At 31.7% G+C, this 18,954-nt stretch overlaps 2 protein-coding genes across 2 annotated transcripts in view; one reads left to right on the top strand and one right to left on the bottom strand.

Moving 5' to 3' along the window:
- LOC140432515 (neo-calmodulin-like) overlaps window positions 1-18,954 on the top strand; it is a 315,188-nt gene that overhangs the window by 165,594 nt on the left and 130,640 nt on the right. The gene's annotated exons all lie outside the window — the stretch shown is intronic.
- The window catches only part of LOC140441196 (troponin C-like), a 107,106-nt gene that overhangs the window by 3,540 nt on the left and 84,612 nt on the right, over window positions 1-18,954 (bottom strand). The window contains exon 5 of the mRNA XM_072531770.1: window positions 15,848-15,979. Coding sequence (XP_072387871.1) covers window positions 15,848-15,979 — 132 coding nt within the window. The remainder of the gene's footprint in view (window positions 1-15,847; window positions 15,980-18,954) is intronic.

Consider the following 18,954-nt stretch of genomic DNA (forward strand, 5'->3'; position numbering starts at 1 on the left):
GGAAATAAGAACTTTAAGAGTACAATATTTGAGACAGATAAAATATTTCAGAAGGCAAAATAGACCAATTGTTTATTTAGATGAAACATATATACACAGCGGACATAGGTACTTCCTCGCAAAATTGGACAGACGATTCCACAAAAGGTTTATGTTCTGTTATTTTTAAAGGCCAAAGGATTATAATATTTCACATAGGAGGAAAAATGGGTTTTATTAAACCACATAATAATCTCCACGATGGAGATTATTATTTCGAAATGAATTCGGTAAATTACGAGAAATGGCTAAGAGAGAAGATAATACCTACCATACCACTTAATTCAGTAATAGTTTGTGATAATGTTAGTTATCACAATGTACAGATAAATCGAGCGCCTAATTACAATTGTTTGAAAAATTAAATGATTAAATGGCTGACACAACACAACATATGTAACATACCCATTTAATGAGTTGTGCCGAGAACACGGCCACACCGCTTTACATACAGTCAAAGGAATGTCACGTTTAAACTTCAGAAAAATTAGCAGAAGAAGAATTTAATAAAATGGGTATTGAAGAATGAAAAAAACGGTGCAATCATATTATAAAGATAGAAGATGAATATTTTGAAAGAGAAATATAAACTGATCTATTCGGAAATAAATCATATCGTCATTAATCTTGGGGATTATTCCTTGGTCACTATTGGGAGTGACAGTAACTGTGAGTCTTCTTCTGACGAAGACATATGAATATTATTAGTGTAGTATATTGTTAATACTTTAATAATACTGTAAACAATTTAAATTGTTATACTCTTAAGGATGATTATTAGTTTTTTAGGTTGTATTGTAATATATTTAACTAAAATATATATAACTCTGTATTAGTTTATCTAAATAACCCTTGAATATATAATTTCGGTATTTTTTTTATAAAAATACCACACAACAGCCGAGTCACTTTTCTGTCAACTTACAAAATATTCTATTTTCCAAATGAATGGTTAAGATAAGTAGGGTTTAAGTTAAGCTAGAAAATAAAATTATTGTAGTAATTTTGGTTGACAATATATTACCTGGAAATAATGATTTTTTATTTTATTTTATAGAATTACCCATTTATATCATGTCTCAAAATATGCACGCCACTGTTTCACAATGTTCTAAGTAACCTATGTATCAACTGTATCTACCGGTGGGCGTGCTCGAAGGGTCATAAATGCGTGCCCTTGGTTCTTCATATTTGGCGACTACTGTACCATATTTGTTTCCATCAATTGGGTCAAAAGCTGCCTTTAGTCAATAAAGGTGAAGAATAGTTCTTCTCCTTAATTATATATATATATATATATATATATATATATATATATATATATATATATATATATATATATATATCAATGTACTCTCTTAGTTTCTATTATTGCTAATTTTGGATAGGTATATTGCTCTGTAGTATGCGCATTGGGTTTTTCCCCTTTTTTATGTACTGATAGGATTAAATTATTTTCCCATTCCTCGGGCATCTTTTGATTTTTTCAAGCTTCTTTGCAAATTATTCAAATCCATTCCTTTCCCCTTCCTCCTAGATACTTTATTATTTCTGAGACAATTTCGATCTCTCCTCATGCTTTTCTTGTTTTGATTCTGTTTAAGGCTTCATCCATTTCTTTTCTTATTATTTTCGGTACGCTTCCTACTACTTGTCCTTCCTCTAAGTATTCTTCTGCCAGTTCGCTCCAAATATCTCTGTATAATGGTCTTTCTGATTTCTAGTATTTTTATTTTCTCCGTTTTTGGTTGACTGTTTTTCTCTTTTATTGCTCTTATTTCTTTTCTTTTGTTGGCTTTTAACCTTCTTATGTGAGTCCAGAATTGTCTGTTATTTATTTTATATCCTTCGGTCAAGCTACCTCCAAATTTTTCCCAGCTTTCTCTTTTTGTCAGTTTGACTGTACTTTTTGTCGTTTATCTTTGTAGAATAGTCCTTCTTATCTCTTTCTATTAATGTTTGGTTGTATTTCTTCCAGGCAATTTTCTTTTCCCTTATTAATGTTTTGATTTTTTCACTCCACCATTCTGCCATCTTAAAATGTTTGTTAAATTTTCTTATACCGCATACTTCTTTCGCCTTATCGGTTATTTTCCACTTCTCTTCGAGATTTCTTTGGATTTCTTTACTTTGTAATTTTTGGAACTCTTTGTTGTGTATTGGTATTTTTTGTATTTCTATCTTCTTCAGATTGTATATTGTTATTTTTCTCTACTCTGTTTTGTCTTGTTTTCTTCTTGGTCTTACTATACATTCTGCTACGTCTGCCTTATGCTATGATCGTATTTTTGCTTCTTTTCTTGTTTTGAACGTACCCGTACTTCTTAAAGTTCGGGGTGATCTAGAGTATTTCTTCTCCTTTAAATAGGAAATATATATTTAAATCTGGTTTTATTCAAATTCGCATAGTTTTGCTTGATCGCTTATATTAACTAATCGTATTTTTTTTAAATGATCAGAATATAGAAGCAAAACCAAAATATTTCGCAATATCTTTATTCTCTTTTGTACGTTTTTCGAATTGTTTAGTAACTTAAATTTGTCACTTACAGTAAATCTATCATACTGATGTTAGAATTGTTGAATAAGCGTGGATGACAATTTACGGATGGGCAAAAAAACTCCTATTCTAAAGGGCTGATGTGTAAACTTTCAAAAATGGTAACAATATTAGAATTATTATTTTCTATTGGCTCATTTAAAACCCATTGTTAAGAAATAATTACCAGTTGTTAGTTACACTAAAGCCATAAAGGTCGATGTTACTTTTCAATTGAAATTACATTTTAACGATTTTGTCTAGAAATATGTCGAAAGCGAATTCCGCGGTATTTTAGGCTGTAGGCATGGATGTTTGGAAATAATTTGAATACTTAGAGAATTAAACTTAAAACAAAGTAAACAGTCTTTGAATAAATTCAATATAGAGTTTCTTGGTAGCATGATTAGAAAATTTGAAGGCAACCAATGGGTGACTGATTTAATTTAAAACTTTTAAATGGAAATAAACGTGATTTGTTGATTCTGTATTCAAGTATACTTTCACTTTTGAGTTGTGTATAATATATTTGCATTTATTTTAGATTTATGGCTATTTATTTTCATTTGGTTTATTTCAAAATTTTAAAATATTATATTAATAAACGATAGACGTAATACTATTTTAATTTCACCATATTCCTTATTTTATTGCAAAATCTACTTTTTTTATAAATCCACACTTTTAATACGCCTATCTAATCTAATAGATAAAAAGCAAGCTAAAGGGCTTTTCTTAGGCTGATCTGAATAAAATTGTTAATGACAAAGGTTAGAAAGTAAGAATTAAAATGAATATATCAAAAACAAAATTAAGGGCGAAACGCAAAGATTTATTGTATTATTAATAAAATATTTATATGCATTATTAATAAAAAATAAGAAAATAATAAACAATGATAAAAATTAAACAGGAATCAGACAAGGAGACATGTTATCTCCCAAAATATTTACGGCAGTTCTGGAACATGCTTTTAAACAGTTGGAGTGGGATGCCAAGGCAATCAATGTCGACGGAGAAAGGCTCTCCCACCTACGATTTGCGGACATTGTTCTGGTAAAAGATAAAAAAAAAAGAGATTGGAACTATGTTTACCGAGTTAGATGACGCCTGTAAGAAAGTTGGTTTGAACATAAATTTTGGAATGACACAATGCATGACAAATCTGGTACCAAGCGAGAATCCAAAAGTTGGCTTCAACGAAATAGCATTAGGTCATAAATATAAATACTTCAAATCATAAAATCCAAAATACCAGGGACCACCAAACCACTGAATTGCAAAGAAAAATCACTTTAACCTGGGCTGCATGTGAAGCTCTATCAGACATTCAAATTATTTAAGAAGACGTTTGACCAATGCGCGCTTCCAGTTATAACTTATGACGGAGCAAAAACACTTCCCTTAACCCAGGCCACAGCAATTAAACTCAGAATAGCTCAGAAAATAATGAAACGATCGTTTCTTGGACTGACTTTCAGAGACAGTGTTAGAAATGAGGAAATAAGAAGGAGAAAATGTGCCAGAGATGTTATAATGCGTATAGCATGGCTGAAGTGTGGAGACCAAAAGCAAACAGAAAAAGCAGACGTAGATCTGCACGATGGACAGAGGACGTCAAAATAATCGATGATAATTGACTTAAGAAAGCTCCAGGCAGACAGAACTGGTAGAAATTATGGAAAATCTATGTTCAAATTTGAACGCAGAAGGCTGGATGATGATGATGATGATAATGATGATATGTATTATTTACAAAAAATTTTTAGTTTTTTCTTTTCGCTTTTTTAGGCTTCGTTTCATGTGTCGTCCTTTTGCTTTAATAACTTCGCAATCGCATCATCGCAAGTTTCTTTAGATCTTTTTCTTCTTTTGTTTTTGTCTTCCTTGTCCATTTCCATATTCGCTTAAAAGGTATTTTGCTGTTCATTCTGTCGTAAAACTACTTCGTCATACTATGGAAATATGGAAGAGAGTAATTGAAAGACGAATACGTGAAGAAACCGAAATATCCAATAATCAATTTGGTTTTATGCAAGGCACATCAACAATAGATGTATATTTAGATTTAGTCTACTAGTTTACTAATTAAGCTTATGGTAAGATCTTAGAAATAGAAATAGACGATCCGAACTACATAAAAATATCAAACTAAGAAGTAACAATGGCCACTAACCGGATCAAAGATGGGAAATCACCAAGACCTGATGAAATGCATGGTAAAATTTGAAAACTATTAGAAGCACACCAAATTAAAGCTCTTTCAAAGCTATTCAACATTATATATGAGACTGGTCGCTTACCAATAGATTGTTTACCAATAATATTCATTTAAGTAAAGTTTAGATTTCAAGAAGGCATTTGACAAAGTACCACATAGGAAAATAATTGATGTAATAAAAATATCTCGATGATAAGGATATTAGACTAGTCTCAAACTTATATATCCAACAAAAAGCAACAGTCTGATTCTAACATAAACTTTTTAAGATCTTCACAGTCGGAAATGGAGTTTGACAGGGTTGCGTACTGTCACCAGCACTGTTTAACATATACTCTGAAAACATCTATATAAGTCCATAAGGAAAAAAATCCATAATTATATTAATAGTGAGGCATCGGAAACGAAAGTGACACATCTCAGTTAAGCCAACATTAATTAAAAACATTCCTTGTTGTCTAGTCCTTTCTGACTCTCTCAGCGCAGTCAAAGCTATGCAAAATGCATACCCTAAACACCCCATTGAGAAAATTATCAGGGCCGAATTAATGAAAGCTCAAGAAAATTTCGGACGAGTCCACTTCCTATGGATACCATCTCATATAGACATAGAAGGAAATGAAGAAGCAGATACTAGTGCGCGTAATGCTATCACCAGTGACACATCAGAAACAGAGTGACGGAGTATCGCAGACGATCTAAAAATTTATTTCAAAAATAAGGTTATTAAGTGCGTGGAATCGGGAGTGGAATGATTCTAGTTCGAAACTCAGAACCATCAAAAGTGATATTTTTTCATGGAAGTCCATAGCCAGAAGTAGGAGATGCCAAACTATTATTACGTCTACGACTTGGATGCTGTAGGTATACTCATGCCTATCTCTTCTCAAATAGTGAACCACCAAAATGCGAAACATGCAATACAGTAGATAGTATAAAGCACTTCTTGATAGACTGTCCTAAATATGTACATCAAAGACAGTCTTACAATTTGCCAAATAACCTGAAAGCACTCTTCAACAAAAGTTTAACAATTTATTAGGTTACTTAAAATGTATAAATATGTTACACAAAATTTAACTTAATTAATTAATTGTTACAAATGTTCAATTGTTCACAAATTGTAATTAATTGTTACAATGATTGATTGTTACAAATGTTAAATTTAATATTATTACAAATGTTATAGGAATGTCGCTAATAACCTTTGGGTGGATGCGACTTTATTTCTTTAAATAATAAAAAAAATAAATAAATAAAAGATTACATTATTACCGAGGGCGGAAAGTCCCTTAGAATAAACAAAAAGTTTCCTTTGAATGAGATATTTGAAATTAAAAATCACGCTTAATTTTCTCTTCTTTTTCACCCCTGTAACTTACTTAAATTAACATTATAGAAGTTTTCAGGGACTTTCGGCCCTCGGTAATAACGTAATCTTTCATTCTCGTAATCATTTCTCAAGATTCGAAAAAAAATGAATGCATTTAAAAAGCATTGGCCCGAAATTTTGCGCCTACGACCAATTTCTGATTCTTAAAATTTTTTTAAATAGTCTACTCATGAATTAATACACTGTTTTCTACTTCTGTTAATTAAAAATTAAATCCGCTCTTTTGATTTTATCACTTGCAAAAATGCAAGTTTTTTTATCTACTGTTTCTATTCTTTTTTTTAATTTTTGTAAGAATAGGTACCTATCTATTTTTATTTTGTAAGTTTCGTTAAACACTTTTATTGGTTTCGTTATTAATCAACCGAGACAATGTACATTGCACGTTGCCATCATAATATCCATATTCAATTTTCTTTGGCAGTCATATCTAATTCCATTAAGCAATTGGCAATTTATTTGTATTCCATCTAGTTCAGTCTCAACGCTTTATTTTGATAACTACATTAATCTGAACGTGAATTGAATATTTTTGGGGATATAATGTTAACTTACCAAGTTATTTAGATAATATATTTTTTAAAATCATTAAAAAATTATTTATAATTTTTAGTTTTTCTGTTTACAGTGCAATTATTTAAGAAATGAAAATCTGTACCAATAATTCCTGTATTTTTATTATTTTGATTAATTTTATGTATTTATTGAAGAAATTAAGTGCATGCGACATCTATGGTCATTAGCAAGAGTTATAGTTTACAATTTGCATGGTATGTGATATAAATTACAAATAATAAAGTTAACATTTAACATAAAAAAAAATTTTTAACAATATTATATTTTGTTTAATACTTTATTTTCCTCGGGAAATTTGATCAACTTGTTGATTTGGTCTGTGCCGTTTAGCACCTCTTTGAAGATAGGACTGGTACTGAGCTCTTGGCGTGTTTTGGCATAAAATAGACATTCGACAAAAGTATATGTCTGATTCGGACGATCGTATTACAGTGCTGATATTTTGGTAGTGGAGATGATGTCATCAAATAGCCAAGTGTTAGACGGGTATGTATGTATGGTTGTCATATTTTTCCGAGATAAACTAGGATAGGTAAAGAGGTTCACTGAGGGTTTAATTTCAAGCAGAGTTGTTTACCAAGAATTGTGTTTACAAAGATGGTATAAAATACGACTTCTATATTGAAGATAGTTGGGATTAGATCTTGTTTGCTATTAATTGTGTTAGAGATATGGATTTGGAGCAGTACAAGATTATCTCTCTGGTAGCCAGATTGTTGTTTTGAAATAATCTTGTGTTATTCAAAATACTATTAAAGACGTTTGTGGATCACTTTTTCCCTTAGCTTACACATAGTGCATGTGAGGTACATATGCCTATAAGATTGTGAAAAAACAATTGGCTGATTTAGCTTGAGTATTGATATAACAACAGACTTGCTCCACTGAGAAGGAAATTTATGCCATCTCCAGATTAGATTGTATAAAGTTAAGAGTTTATTGAGACCATAGTTAGACAAATGATTTAGGAATGCATAAGGAATATCATCAGACTCAGCTTCGGTGTTTCTGCTATTAGCTAAGTATACTATGATTAGTTTTATTTCTGAACTGCTCTTCAAAATATTTGGCAAAGGTGTTAGGATTAGACTCATGTGAAGTAATCTCTATACCATTTGAAATTAAATGAGTAATTTTATTATTAGTTTTGTGACCTTGAATTTGTCGTGTTTTTCTCCAAAGCTGGCTAGAATTAGAATATTCGTTAAAGGGTGTTTTTTTAAATTTTTTACATGTTTGGTTTTGGTTTTAAATTTTTTGTAATTTATTAGATTTAGTTTAGGCTTTTGTTTTTTGGTACTTATCTTAGAGCTCATTACCATAGACGACTAAACCTCTTTACACAAAGAGTTTTACCAACGAACCGCTTTATGATTTGCAGAGACTGTTGTTTTGCCAATGTGAGTTTTATTAGCTTAGAAAATGGAGTCTGATTTGAATGTTAACAAATAGTCAACATCATTGGATATTGGATGATCATGAGCAAGCAATAGAGTGACGATGGCTTTTGAATATTCTTTCCAATTAATTTTGTTTAGGTGCCAATTTCTTTTGGCAGATGCAGCTCCACTGCAATTGTTGGAAATTAGTATAGAATAATCAATCAACCAATTATAGGATCAATATCATTGCAGTTAGAATCTTATAAATTATTGGACGTAAGGCTGGCAAGTTCGTCAGCCTCTAGGGGATTTAATGAGAGATTTAGCTTTTTTGTTATTCTTGTAATGCAACTTTTAAGCGATCTATCAGATACAGTTTGATATATTTGTGTAAGGTATTTAAGGAAAGAATTAATATTGGTGGTGAACTTATGAGCTTCTTTAAGAGAATCACTACTACCAAAGATATTTTCTAGGAAGGTTGTAATGCTGTTACAGAAATTTTTTCTGAATTAGTACAAGTTAAGTTTTCAATTCTTGATTGGGCAAAGGTATTAACTTTACTGTGGTAGGTAGTCAATTTTTAGCATTTAAGTTTGGGGGCTCAAAGTAACTGATAAAGTAAGTGATTCAAAAATGAGTGCTTTTGCTGGACGCTTTTTGAGTTATAAGGTTAAAATTTTCTGTTTTAAACTGCTCTTTTGAGATTGTTAAATCAGTACGTGTGTTATTTGGATAGATTTTTGCTTTGAGGAGAGGGAATGATGAGATTTACTAGAAGGAGGATCAAATTGTATTTAGCTAGAACTTGTATTTGGGGAGGGATTGCTAGGGTTAGCATTTGGCTTTATCAAATTTAATGTTTTTCACTTTCTCTTAACATATTTTTTAAAAGGAATTATTTTTCTAATTATGCCCCTTATTTATTTATGAATGTTAAATGAATCATCTTACCCTATTGTTTTCCGTTACTTCGCATTTTTTATTGACTAATTTTTTTCTTAATTTGTATAATAGGCATTCGCCATTTTACTAAAATTTGAAATGTTGGTCACAAACTACCTTAAAATTTTTCATTTCCCTATATTGACTCAAACTCTATGCACGCAAGCGAGAAAATGAAACATTCGCCTTAACTGGAAACGAACGTTTATCTCCGTCTCGAGACCTAATTAGACCTCAGCCTGTGCCAAAACTATTTGCTTATCTCATGTCTATTTCCAAGAGGAGATGTAGCTCGTCCAGCCTTTTGCGACTTATTTACTAGTGTTTGCTTCTAGTTCTCTCTTTGTACACGGTAGAAATTTATAAATTTTCACGAATCAAAAGATGATTAAATACTCCGAGTTTACTTCCAGTTTTAAATAAACTAATTAATAAATTAGGGAATTTTATGTTCAGTAATTGGTCTACAAAAGAATATTAAAAGGAATATTTAAGTTGTACTGCTGCATATTTTTCACTTGTTTCTCTTTTTTTCTCTTAAATTTTTATCTTAATTTAGGTCTGGAGTTTTTTAATTTATTATATTTATATAATCTAACACAGTAAGCCTAATATTACTGTTTGTATGTCTAAAATTTTATAGTTATCACACATCAAATTAATCTAAGGGGCAAAGACAAAATGCAAGGTTACAGAAGGATTTCAAATAATTTATTTCAAATATTTTTAATAAAAATTAAAAAACATGTGTTCCGAATATACATTAAACATTTTTTATTAAAATTATTGCAATATCTCTTAAGAAAGGTAAAAGAAAACTCCATAAGTCAAAAAATAATAACATGATCAGGTGGTCAATATATTGCTGCGGTATTCTGTTCCACTCCATTGAAAGTCATGCAGACAGTTTCTTTTTTGTATTGAACGTAATATTTTGTTGTAAAATGCATCTGCCAAGAGGTCTCATATCTGCTCAATTGGGTTTAAATCTGGAAATTGTGGAGGCCATGATAAAATCTAATTTCATTGTCTTCGAGGAATGTTCGCACAAACGTAGAGGTATGCGGACGCGCATTGTCGTGTAATAATTGAAATTGAAACCAGCTTGTGCAAAGGGTTTAACAATAGCTTCGACAATACTAAATATCGATTTAGAAAACTTTCCAGCAAACGAAATTGCTACTTTTACCAAGAGTGATGCCACCCCACACCAATATAGTGTCACTTTACTGTCTATGAACGTCTTGCACGGTAGCTAATCGTACAGCATTGCCAGATCGTCTCCAAAATGTTGCGCGTCTTGTATCTATTGCATATCTAAATCGGGACTCATCTGTGAATAAAGTAGACGCCCACTCACTTTTAACCCAATTTACATGTTCTTGTGCACACCGAAGTCGATGAGCGCGATTTCCTCTGGTTAACACAGGCACTCTCACAGGTCTTCGAGCATTTAACCTACTGCATGCAGTCTATTTCTAATGGTTTGGTCACTTACAAACACCTGATGGGTCTCTTGCAGCCTCATTTGTAATTGTTATGCAGTTACAGTGCGATATCGCAAAACTTGCAACCTAATAAAACGGTCTTCAATCTAGTTGGTTATCCTTGTACTGTCTGTATGATATTCAGACAGTACATCATTAGTTTTTTGACATCTTAACGACAAACGATTAATGACACTTCTGTTCGTGTGGCGGACCTCACCTGTTGCTGAGTTGCTGTACTTCTGCAAGCTTGAAGCATCCCGATAGCACGCTACTGCAATTCGCGATTTAAATCAAGTACCAATAAAGAAATATTACTTTTTATTTTATATAAAAAAATGCATATTGAAGTTTTGTTAAATTTTTTATAGCCATTCTAATTAGTATTACCGTCCAAAATGGTACAATAATCGACAAAACAACAAAAAAACATTAAAAACATAAATTTTTATAAATAAGGAATGCAAAAGATGGTGTTTTTAAGGGTGAACTGTCGGAATAAAAGGTGTCCAGTAGCTTTCAGTAAGCTTGCATTTGTGGTTCACCTAAATCGCTATTAAATAGAAGTCTTCTGACTTCTAGTTTCTACAATCTTCTTTTTCCCACATTTGGACATCCACCATCACGTGAGTTTTTGGCATTTTGACATAATGGCTCTGATCACATAAAACAGTATTTGATTGTTCTTTAGCAAGGCTACCAACAATTTCATTACCAATAATTCAGAGAGGTAATAAATATGTTGGTTGAATTGAGGTTTTTCATAGCAAATTATAGTAAAGTCGCAGGTTGTCTGACTTCTTAACCGTATTAGAGGGGTTTGCAGTAAAGTTTTTTTATTTTTCAGACATTTATATCTTGCTTCATCCCAGAGTGCTAAAATGTATAGCCAAATTAAATATAACACGTGGTCATCGATTTTTTTAAACTGATCATTTATAACAGCAAGAAACAACATAACGATATTCACAAAGAAATACAGAAAAAGCTTACTTGGTACGGCGGGGTCAATTTTGACCCCATACAAACTGTTTAATTTTAATTCTCAGAAAGAGGGGTGGACGCCTCAACCTGACCTTTCAGGTATTCCCCTACGATACCGAGTACATCGCTTACGTGTAAAAGTCGCCTTTAACCTACCACTTAGTTAAGTGTTACACGTTGATTGGGTCAAATTTGACCCCGTCATACCTTAAGCGTTACTTTTTCGGTGCCTAGTTTATAAAGTAGAATGGCCAATTTAAAAGATGAAAAGAAACCTCTAACCCAACAGGAGATAGAGGGGATTGCTGAACACTTTTTTGACAGTGATGATGATATTTCTGACGCAAAAACAATTATTGCTGATCATGATACTGATAATTATTCTGAACCTATTGTTAATGTCTAAGGCAATACTGTGAGGAATGATGAAATACTGACCAGTGACTTCAGTAGTAAGGACGAAAATGTTGATTGAACGCGCTTATGGAACAATGGAAAAGAAAACAGAATACTGAATCACAAGAAGTTATCCATAACAACTCTCAATGTTCTTTCGTTAGTTGCTCTTATAGTGAATTCTAACCGCAATGTGACTGGCGATAACTAGTTTTCCTCGCTAGAGCTGGTCCATGAGCTACAATAACGTAAACTTACTTATGTAGGTTCTATCAGAAGAAACAAAAGAGAGTTGCCAAACGAGTTTTTGCCGAATAATCACCGCGAGGTTTATTCTTCACTCTTTGGTTTCACTAAAGACGTAAGCTTGCTGTCTTACGTACCAAAAAAATCAATCAGTTTCTCTCATCTCCAGTTTCCATCATAATGACAAAGTTTTGCAAACAGAAAAAAAATGCCAGATATGATTTATACTAGAATGTTACTAAAGTGGGAGTGGATGGTGGATGTACTGCTTGTGCTGATTATAAAGTAGGCAGGCGTACTAGAAGATGACCATAGGCTATTTGGTTTTGAATTATGGATATTGCCATTTTTAACTGAGAATTCTTCATTTTTTACGCGATATAGTGTTTTTTTGTTTGTTTCTAGATTTTCAACATAAACCTAGTTTTATTATTGACCCTGTATATTTTGTTTCTGAAACATCCGTAGTAACATATGTAGATTTTTACAGCTTTTCTATCAGCAATATACTACTTTTTTTACTTTTGTACATTTATTTTTTTTTTATTTACACAAAAAATTCAAAGGTCTAATTTGACCCCGACCTACCTTAAACGTTTCCTTTTTTCACCATACCAGTTAAGGGTTAATAGACTCAGTTATTAGCGATGTAATTAGTGATGGGCACTGGACAAACAACATATTTTAAAGTTGAGAGAATTGTACAGCATAAAACGATATATGATAGACAACAGAGGCAATAAGGTGTAAATTATCAATTTGACAACACAAAATAAGTGCCAGAAAAAAATAACAGAAGTCACGTAACTAGCTAGAAGAGCTATGGCAAACGAACAAGGGGGAATAGAAAGTTTAGTCTCCAGTGGGCGAGCGCGGACTCTGACGCACTTTTGTATCTTCGTGTATAACTCGCCTTAATTTGTTTCTTCCACCCTGCAACGTTTTCTAGCTTCCTGCATTAATTGATTCATCATTAGTATGGAGGCACGGCTTGAAGTGATAACATATACCTTGTTTTTGATTTATGCGAAGTGTCAGTCGGCGCACGCCTTTTTGTGTTACAACTGTTTCCAGAATTCTTATTTCACTAAAAAAGGTGAGTACGATGTGAAAATATATTAATATAAGTAAAGTTACTTAGTAATGCTGTGTCTTAAATAAATATTTAGAAATAATTTAATATAAGTAAAATATTCTAACAGAATCATGTCTGCGAAGTGTCACTCCCCGCGTTACTTTTTACGTAAAATATTTTTTTTGTTGGATACCAGGTATACTAAACACAATCTACAATTATTTATTTTTTCAAAAAAATGATTAACGAGAAATAACTGATTGAATGATTCTAAAGAGTCTAATGGAAGAATGCCTAGATGAAGACAGTGAAGTTGAGAAAAGTGTTGACGGCGAAAGCACAGATCAGCAAGATGTGGTGGAAGAAAAAAGTGAAAGCGAATAAGTAGAATAAGAACAAGAAGAAGCCAAATTGGAGTACCAGAATGAAGACCATTCTCCGGAGAATAGACGTGAGTTGTTTATATGGAAAAGGACGGTACAACGTGGAATATGTTTCCCCGTTCAAATACAATTATGAGAGTTACCAAAGGAAATATTGTTAAACAGCTGCCTGGACCAAAAACAGGTACTAAAAACTTACAAAATACTAAGGATACATAGAGTTTTTGTATAAATAACAATATGCTGGATATAATAGTGGCTAATACAAATATGTATATGCAATCTTTGGCCAGTAACTATGCTCGCGCTAGGGATGTTAGACCTACTAACGTAGATGAAATTCGAGCTCTTATTGGCTTCTTTAGTGTCCTCCACTATGAAGTAGAAAGCTGGAGCCTTACAGAAGATGCCATAAAACGATTAGAGGCATTTGAAATGTGGTGCTACCGACGTATGTATATACGTCGGTATATAAATACCGACTTCTACAGTTGATTCTACAAGGCAAGATTAAAGGTAAGAGAGGCCCTGGACGTAGACTTATATCCTGGCTGGCCAATCTTAGAAAGTGGACTGGTCTAATGTCAACTGATCTATTTCGAGTTGCTGTAAGTAGAATAAGATAGGTCAATGTGGTCGCCAACATCTCTAGAATATAGGCACATTTAGAAGAAGATTGGCCTCTTATATATCGCAGGAACATATAAAGCAAGTCATGTCAATTTGGAAGATTTGTGGAAAAGCATCGGTGGAGGAATTGAAATATTTCGGCTCATGATGTCACTGAAACGGTTTAAGTTTCTTCTTAAATGTGTCAGGTTTGATAAAAAAAATTAATTTGAGCAGAGAAAAAAAGTTAGATAAACTAGCAGCAATTCGACAGTTTTCTGATTTGTTTGTTGAACATTGCAAAGCTGAGTATACATTGTCTGAATTCGTAACTATTGACAAAAATTAGAAGCCTTTAGGGGCGATGTTCTTTTCGATAATATATACTCAGCAAACCAAACAAATATGGCATTAAAATTTTTGCTTTGAGCGATGCCAAAATGTTCTATACTGCGAATTTAGAAGTTACATTGGGCGTCAGCCAGATGGGCCGTTTTTGTAGACACTTTAGTTTCTTCTGTTGTTGAGCGACTTATTTAACCAATTTTGCATTCAGGAAGAAATATTACGCTAGATAATTAGTTCATGAGTATACCCTTAGTGGAAAAGCTATTGCAAAGTCATAGACTAAGCGTTGTAGGAACTCTATGTAAAAATAAAAGAGAATTGCCTCCTTTAAGTGTGCATTTTGACGACACAATAGATGCTAAAACCAAAGATTTCCGCAAAGCTGAAATGTTGAAAACATATAATCAGGCCAAAGCCCTCGTCGATGTTGTCGACAAGTTAAGTGCAACATATAATTGTGCAAGAAATACAAGAATGTGGCCAATGGTCGTGTTTTATGTTTGTCTGAATGTTGGTAAAATCAACAGTAGAGTTGGTTGTTATGCAGATAATACTGAACAGAAGCCCATCGTAAGACGAAAATTAGCATTACGCGTTACTTCAAAATCATTTGCGCATAAGGGCTTCAATCATCTCATTACTAACAACTTTGAAACTAAGAATTGGGGAAAAACAATAACCAAATATATCTTTTTCCCAAAAAGGTAGATGTAAATATTGTGACAGTAAGAAAAATAGACCTACAAAAAATATTTTTGTAAAAGATGATATAAATGTATGTGTTTGGAACATGCTAATTTTATATGCAATGACTGCTATGGAAAATAAGTTGTTTTATTCATTTATAGTTTATTCATTTTTTGTAAAAATTACTGTTTTTTAGAAATTCTTGTGTTACAATTTACGTGTGTTAACAGTTTGTTAACTTTTTTATATGAAATATATATTTCCCCTTTTGTATTTTGTTGACCCATTTTCTATCATTTTAATTAATAGAAACGCAATATTTTTTAGGTAATTATTTTTAGTTCAAATAAAAGAAGAGTCCGCGCGCGACCTTGCATTTTATATAACTGGCGCAGTCACTGAAGGGTTAAGTATTATTTCAACCTTTTATTATAAGAATCTACATACAATCTTACAATATAGAACTTGAGACAAATCTAATAAAAAAAATATTTTAACAGTAACTTTATAATTTTTAACAGTGTACCTAATGCTTACCTTCGAAATCAACGGTGCCCGAGGAGTCGGTATCGATCTCTGCGATCATTTCGTTCAACTGATCGTTGGTGAGCTGATCGTCGAGCGCTGCCAAGATCTCTCTCAGACTCGATGTTGGAATATATCCGTTACCTGAAATAAAATGACGAAAATTCAATGGAAAATATCGCAATAGTATTTTAAATCTAATCTCCACTTTTTCTTTCCCGAGGATGGGATAAGAGTTGCAAACTAAAATGATCGTATATCGTCGTATTCTGCGGATGATTTATTGGAACGCCAAAACGCGACTATTTCATTTGGAATAAAATTTAGATATATCTATGCGAGAATAAGACGAGAAATATATAATAATCGACAGTGAGGGCTATAGTTAAACTAATTTAAACTTTTCGTCAGGTAATAATAATGGATTCACGGAGCTTGAGAATATTATCCAGAGTCATTTTCAGAAATATACAACATAAAAATTACTACCCTTCGTTATTAATAATTAAAATAATCTTACAATTACATACTTCTTTATGACAGTGGTAGAAGTGTATATACATTTTTTTATTAAAACTTTATATAGGTAATTTTTTATTTTATTTAATGTCTTGTATACACGGTATCCGATCGAAAAATTTTCGGTGCTGAGGGTTGCAACCTCCTCCAAATTCTTAATTAAAAGAAGGGGTCGAGTAATTTCATATATATTGAAATGATATTGGACATAGGAGGAGGAAAAATAGTGTTTAAAAAATTAATTTATAAGTTATATACTAGATAATATTCTTTTCTAAAAGAAAAAAAAAGAACAAAAAGAAAAAGGAAAAAGGAAAAAGAACAAGAGGAAGACCGAAACTGAGATACTTAGAACAAATAGAAAATGATATAACAACTTTAAAAATAAAAAACTGGAGAAAAAAAGCACGAAACAGATCAGAATGGAGAAGAATCCTGGAACAGGCCAAGACCCAAAAAGGGTTGTCGAGCCAGTGATGATGATGACTAGATCATATTAGATATTAAAAGTATTTGGTTGTTTTAATAAGTTATATACTAGAGAATTTTATAAAAATTATTTATATGGGGGTATTCTTAAGAAATTAGCATATAATAAGTGTAAAAAGTTTTAATAATTATAATATTGTAAATATATTTAAGTGAGCCATGTGCATAGGCAACCAACTATACACTTAAATGACATTTTAAGTAATTATTACGAATATAAAGTAGGGTTATATGTTGTTTAAAATGTGTAGTTTATTAAATTAGAGTGTTTAAGTTACTGATTTAAGTGTATATGCTGATCTGAAAAGCCTAAATGTCGACAAAATTCTCGATAGAATAGTAAAGAATTCTCTAGAATACAGCATTTAACCTTTGTTTACGGTAGAACGTTCTCGAATATGGTTATGTCGGTGAAATGGACATAACCAGAACAAATACTTTTTCGAGAACAATCATATAGAACAATTCGAATATGATTTCTTGCCAGATGATTCTGGAACATGGAAAAAGATATAAATACCCGGTGATTTGGATTCAAAATGGCCAGTCAGTTAGTAAGAAAGTTAGTTAGAAGATAGACACATTTAGTTAGTAACGTCAATTGTTCAGTAAGTTCAAGATAGTCAGTCAGAAGGTCCAGATGTTCAATATAATAAGTTCAATGAAGATTAAGAAACAGTATAAAGATAATATTATTGAAGATTAAAAATTATGTTATGTAAAAATGGTAATTGGATAATGGAAGGAAGTATTAATTGAAAATTAAAATTATATAATATATTTGGTGATTGGATATTGGTATATTGAAAATAAGAATATATATAAATGCTGTTAAGAAGAAAAATATTTTAAATTGGTGGAAGCTGATAATTGGGAAAGTAATTTCACAAAAACAAGGATAACCGAGACTGAGAACGAAGACATTGAGTGGTGATTAAAATCTTTATTTTGGAGAACATTTTATTTAGGCATTCAGTGAAAGAAAGGTACAAAATTGTGTTAATATAATTTAGTTAGTATCATAAGAATTTCAATTTTAAAGATAGTTTGTTTAAAATTTACATTATCTATATAATTTAATTAGTTTCATAAGAATTTTAACTTAAAGATAGTTTATTTTAAACTTTACATTGGTTATGTTAGATATATATGTGTGTTTCACAATAGATATAATAAAGATAATTTCAAAAAGTGCTTACAAACTAATTCTTTGAGAACCGCGATAAAAACCCTATATATATATTATTAAAAAACACTCATTGCTCATCATTCACAAATAATACATCATAACAATATATATATATAAATATATATGAAATTACTATATACTATAATATATACATATATATATATACATATATATATATATATATATATATATATATATATGTATATATATATATATATATATATATATATATATATATATATTCAGGGATTCTACAGTATTGACTGCCCTCCCTCACTCAACCGTTTCCATTTCTCTCTGTTGCCCCATTCTCCATCGTTTAGGCTCTCTTACTCATGGCGTCGTCTACTTCGTTCCTCTAGGATTTTCGGGGTCGTCCTCTTTTCCTCCTTCCTATGGGGCTCCATTCGGTTATTCTCTTTATCCATCTGCTGTCGCTAGTTCTTCTTACATGTTCATACCAATTTAGTCTTTTTTGTTCTATATATGTTAGTATGTTTGTTTCTATTGATGTTCTTTGCTTTATTTCGTCATTACTTCTCCTATTCATTCTTGTTACTCTGCAGCATCTTCGCAGGCATTCCATCTCTGTTGCAGCTATCTTACTGCTGTTTTTCTTGTTTATGATCCAATTTTCAGCCCCATATGTCATAATACTTCGCACTAATGTTTGATAAATCTGTGTTTTTGTCTTTATATTTAGGTGTTTATCCCACCATACTAAGTTAAGTTGTCGGATTTCTGTTCTTGTTTGTCCTAATCTTTGTGTAATTTCTTCCTCTGTTGGTGCCTTCTTCGTGATTATAAACCCCAAGTATTTGAATTTATCCTTTCCTTTGATTGTTACGTTGTCATCAATCTGTAGATCTCCTATGTCTTCTTCACTTGTAGAGGTACTCTGTTTTCGCGAGGTTAATATCTA

The sequence above is a fragment of the Diabrotica undecimpunctata genome, chromosome 1, assembly GCF_040954645.1.
Source record: "Diabrotica undecimpunctata isolate CICGRU chromosome 1, icDiaUnde3, whole genome shotgun sequence".
In the NCBI taxonomy this organism is placed as follows: Eukaryota; Metazoa; Arthropoda; class Insecta; order Coleoptera; family Chrysomelidae; genus Diabrotica; species Diabrotica undecimpunctata.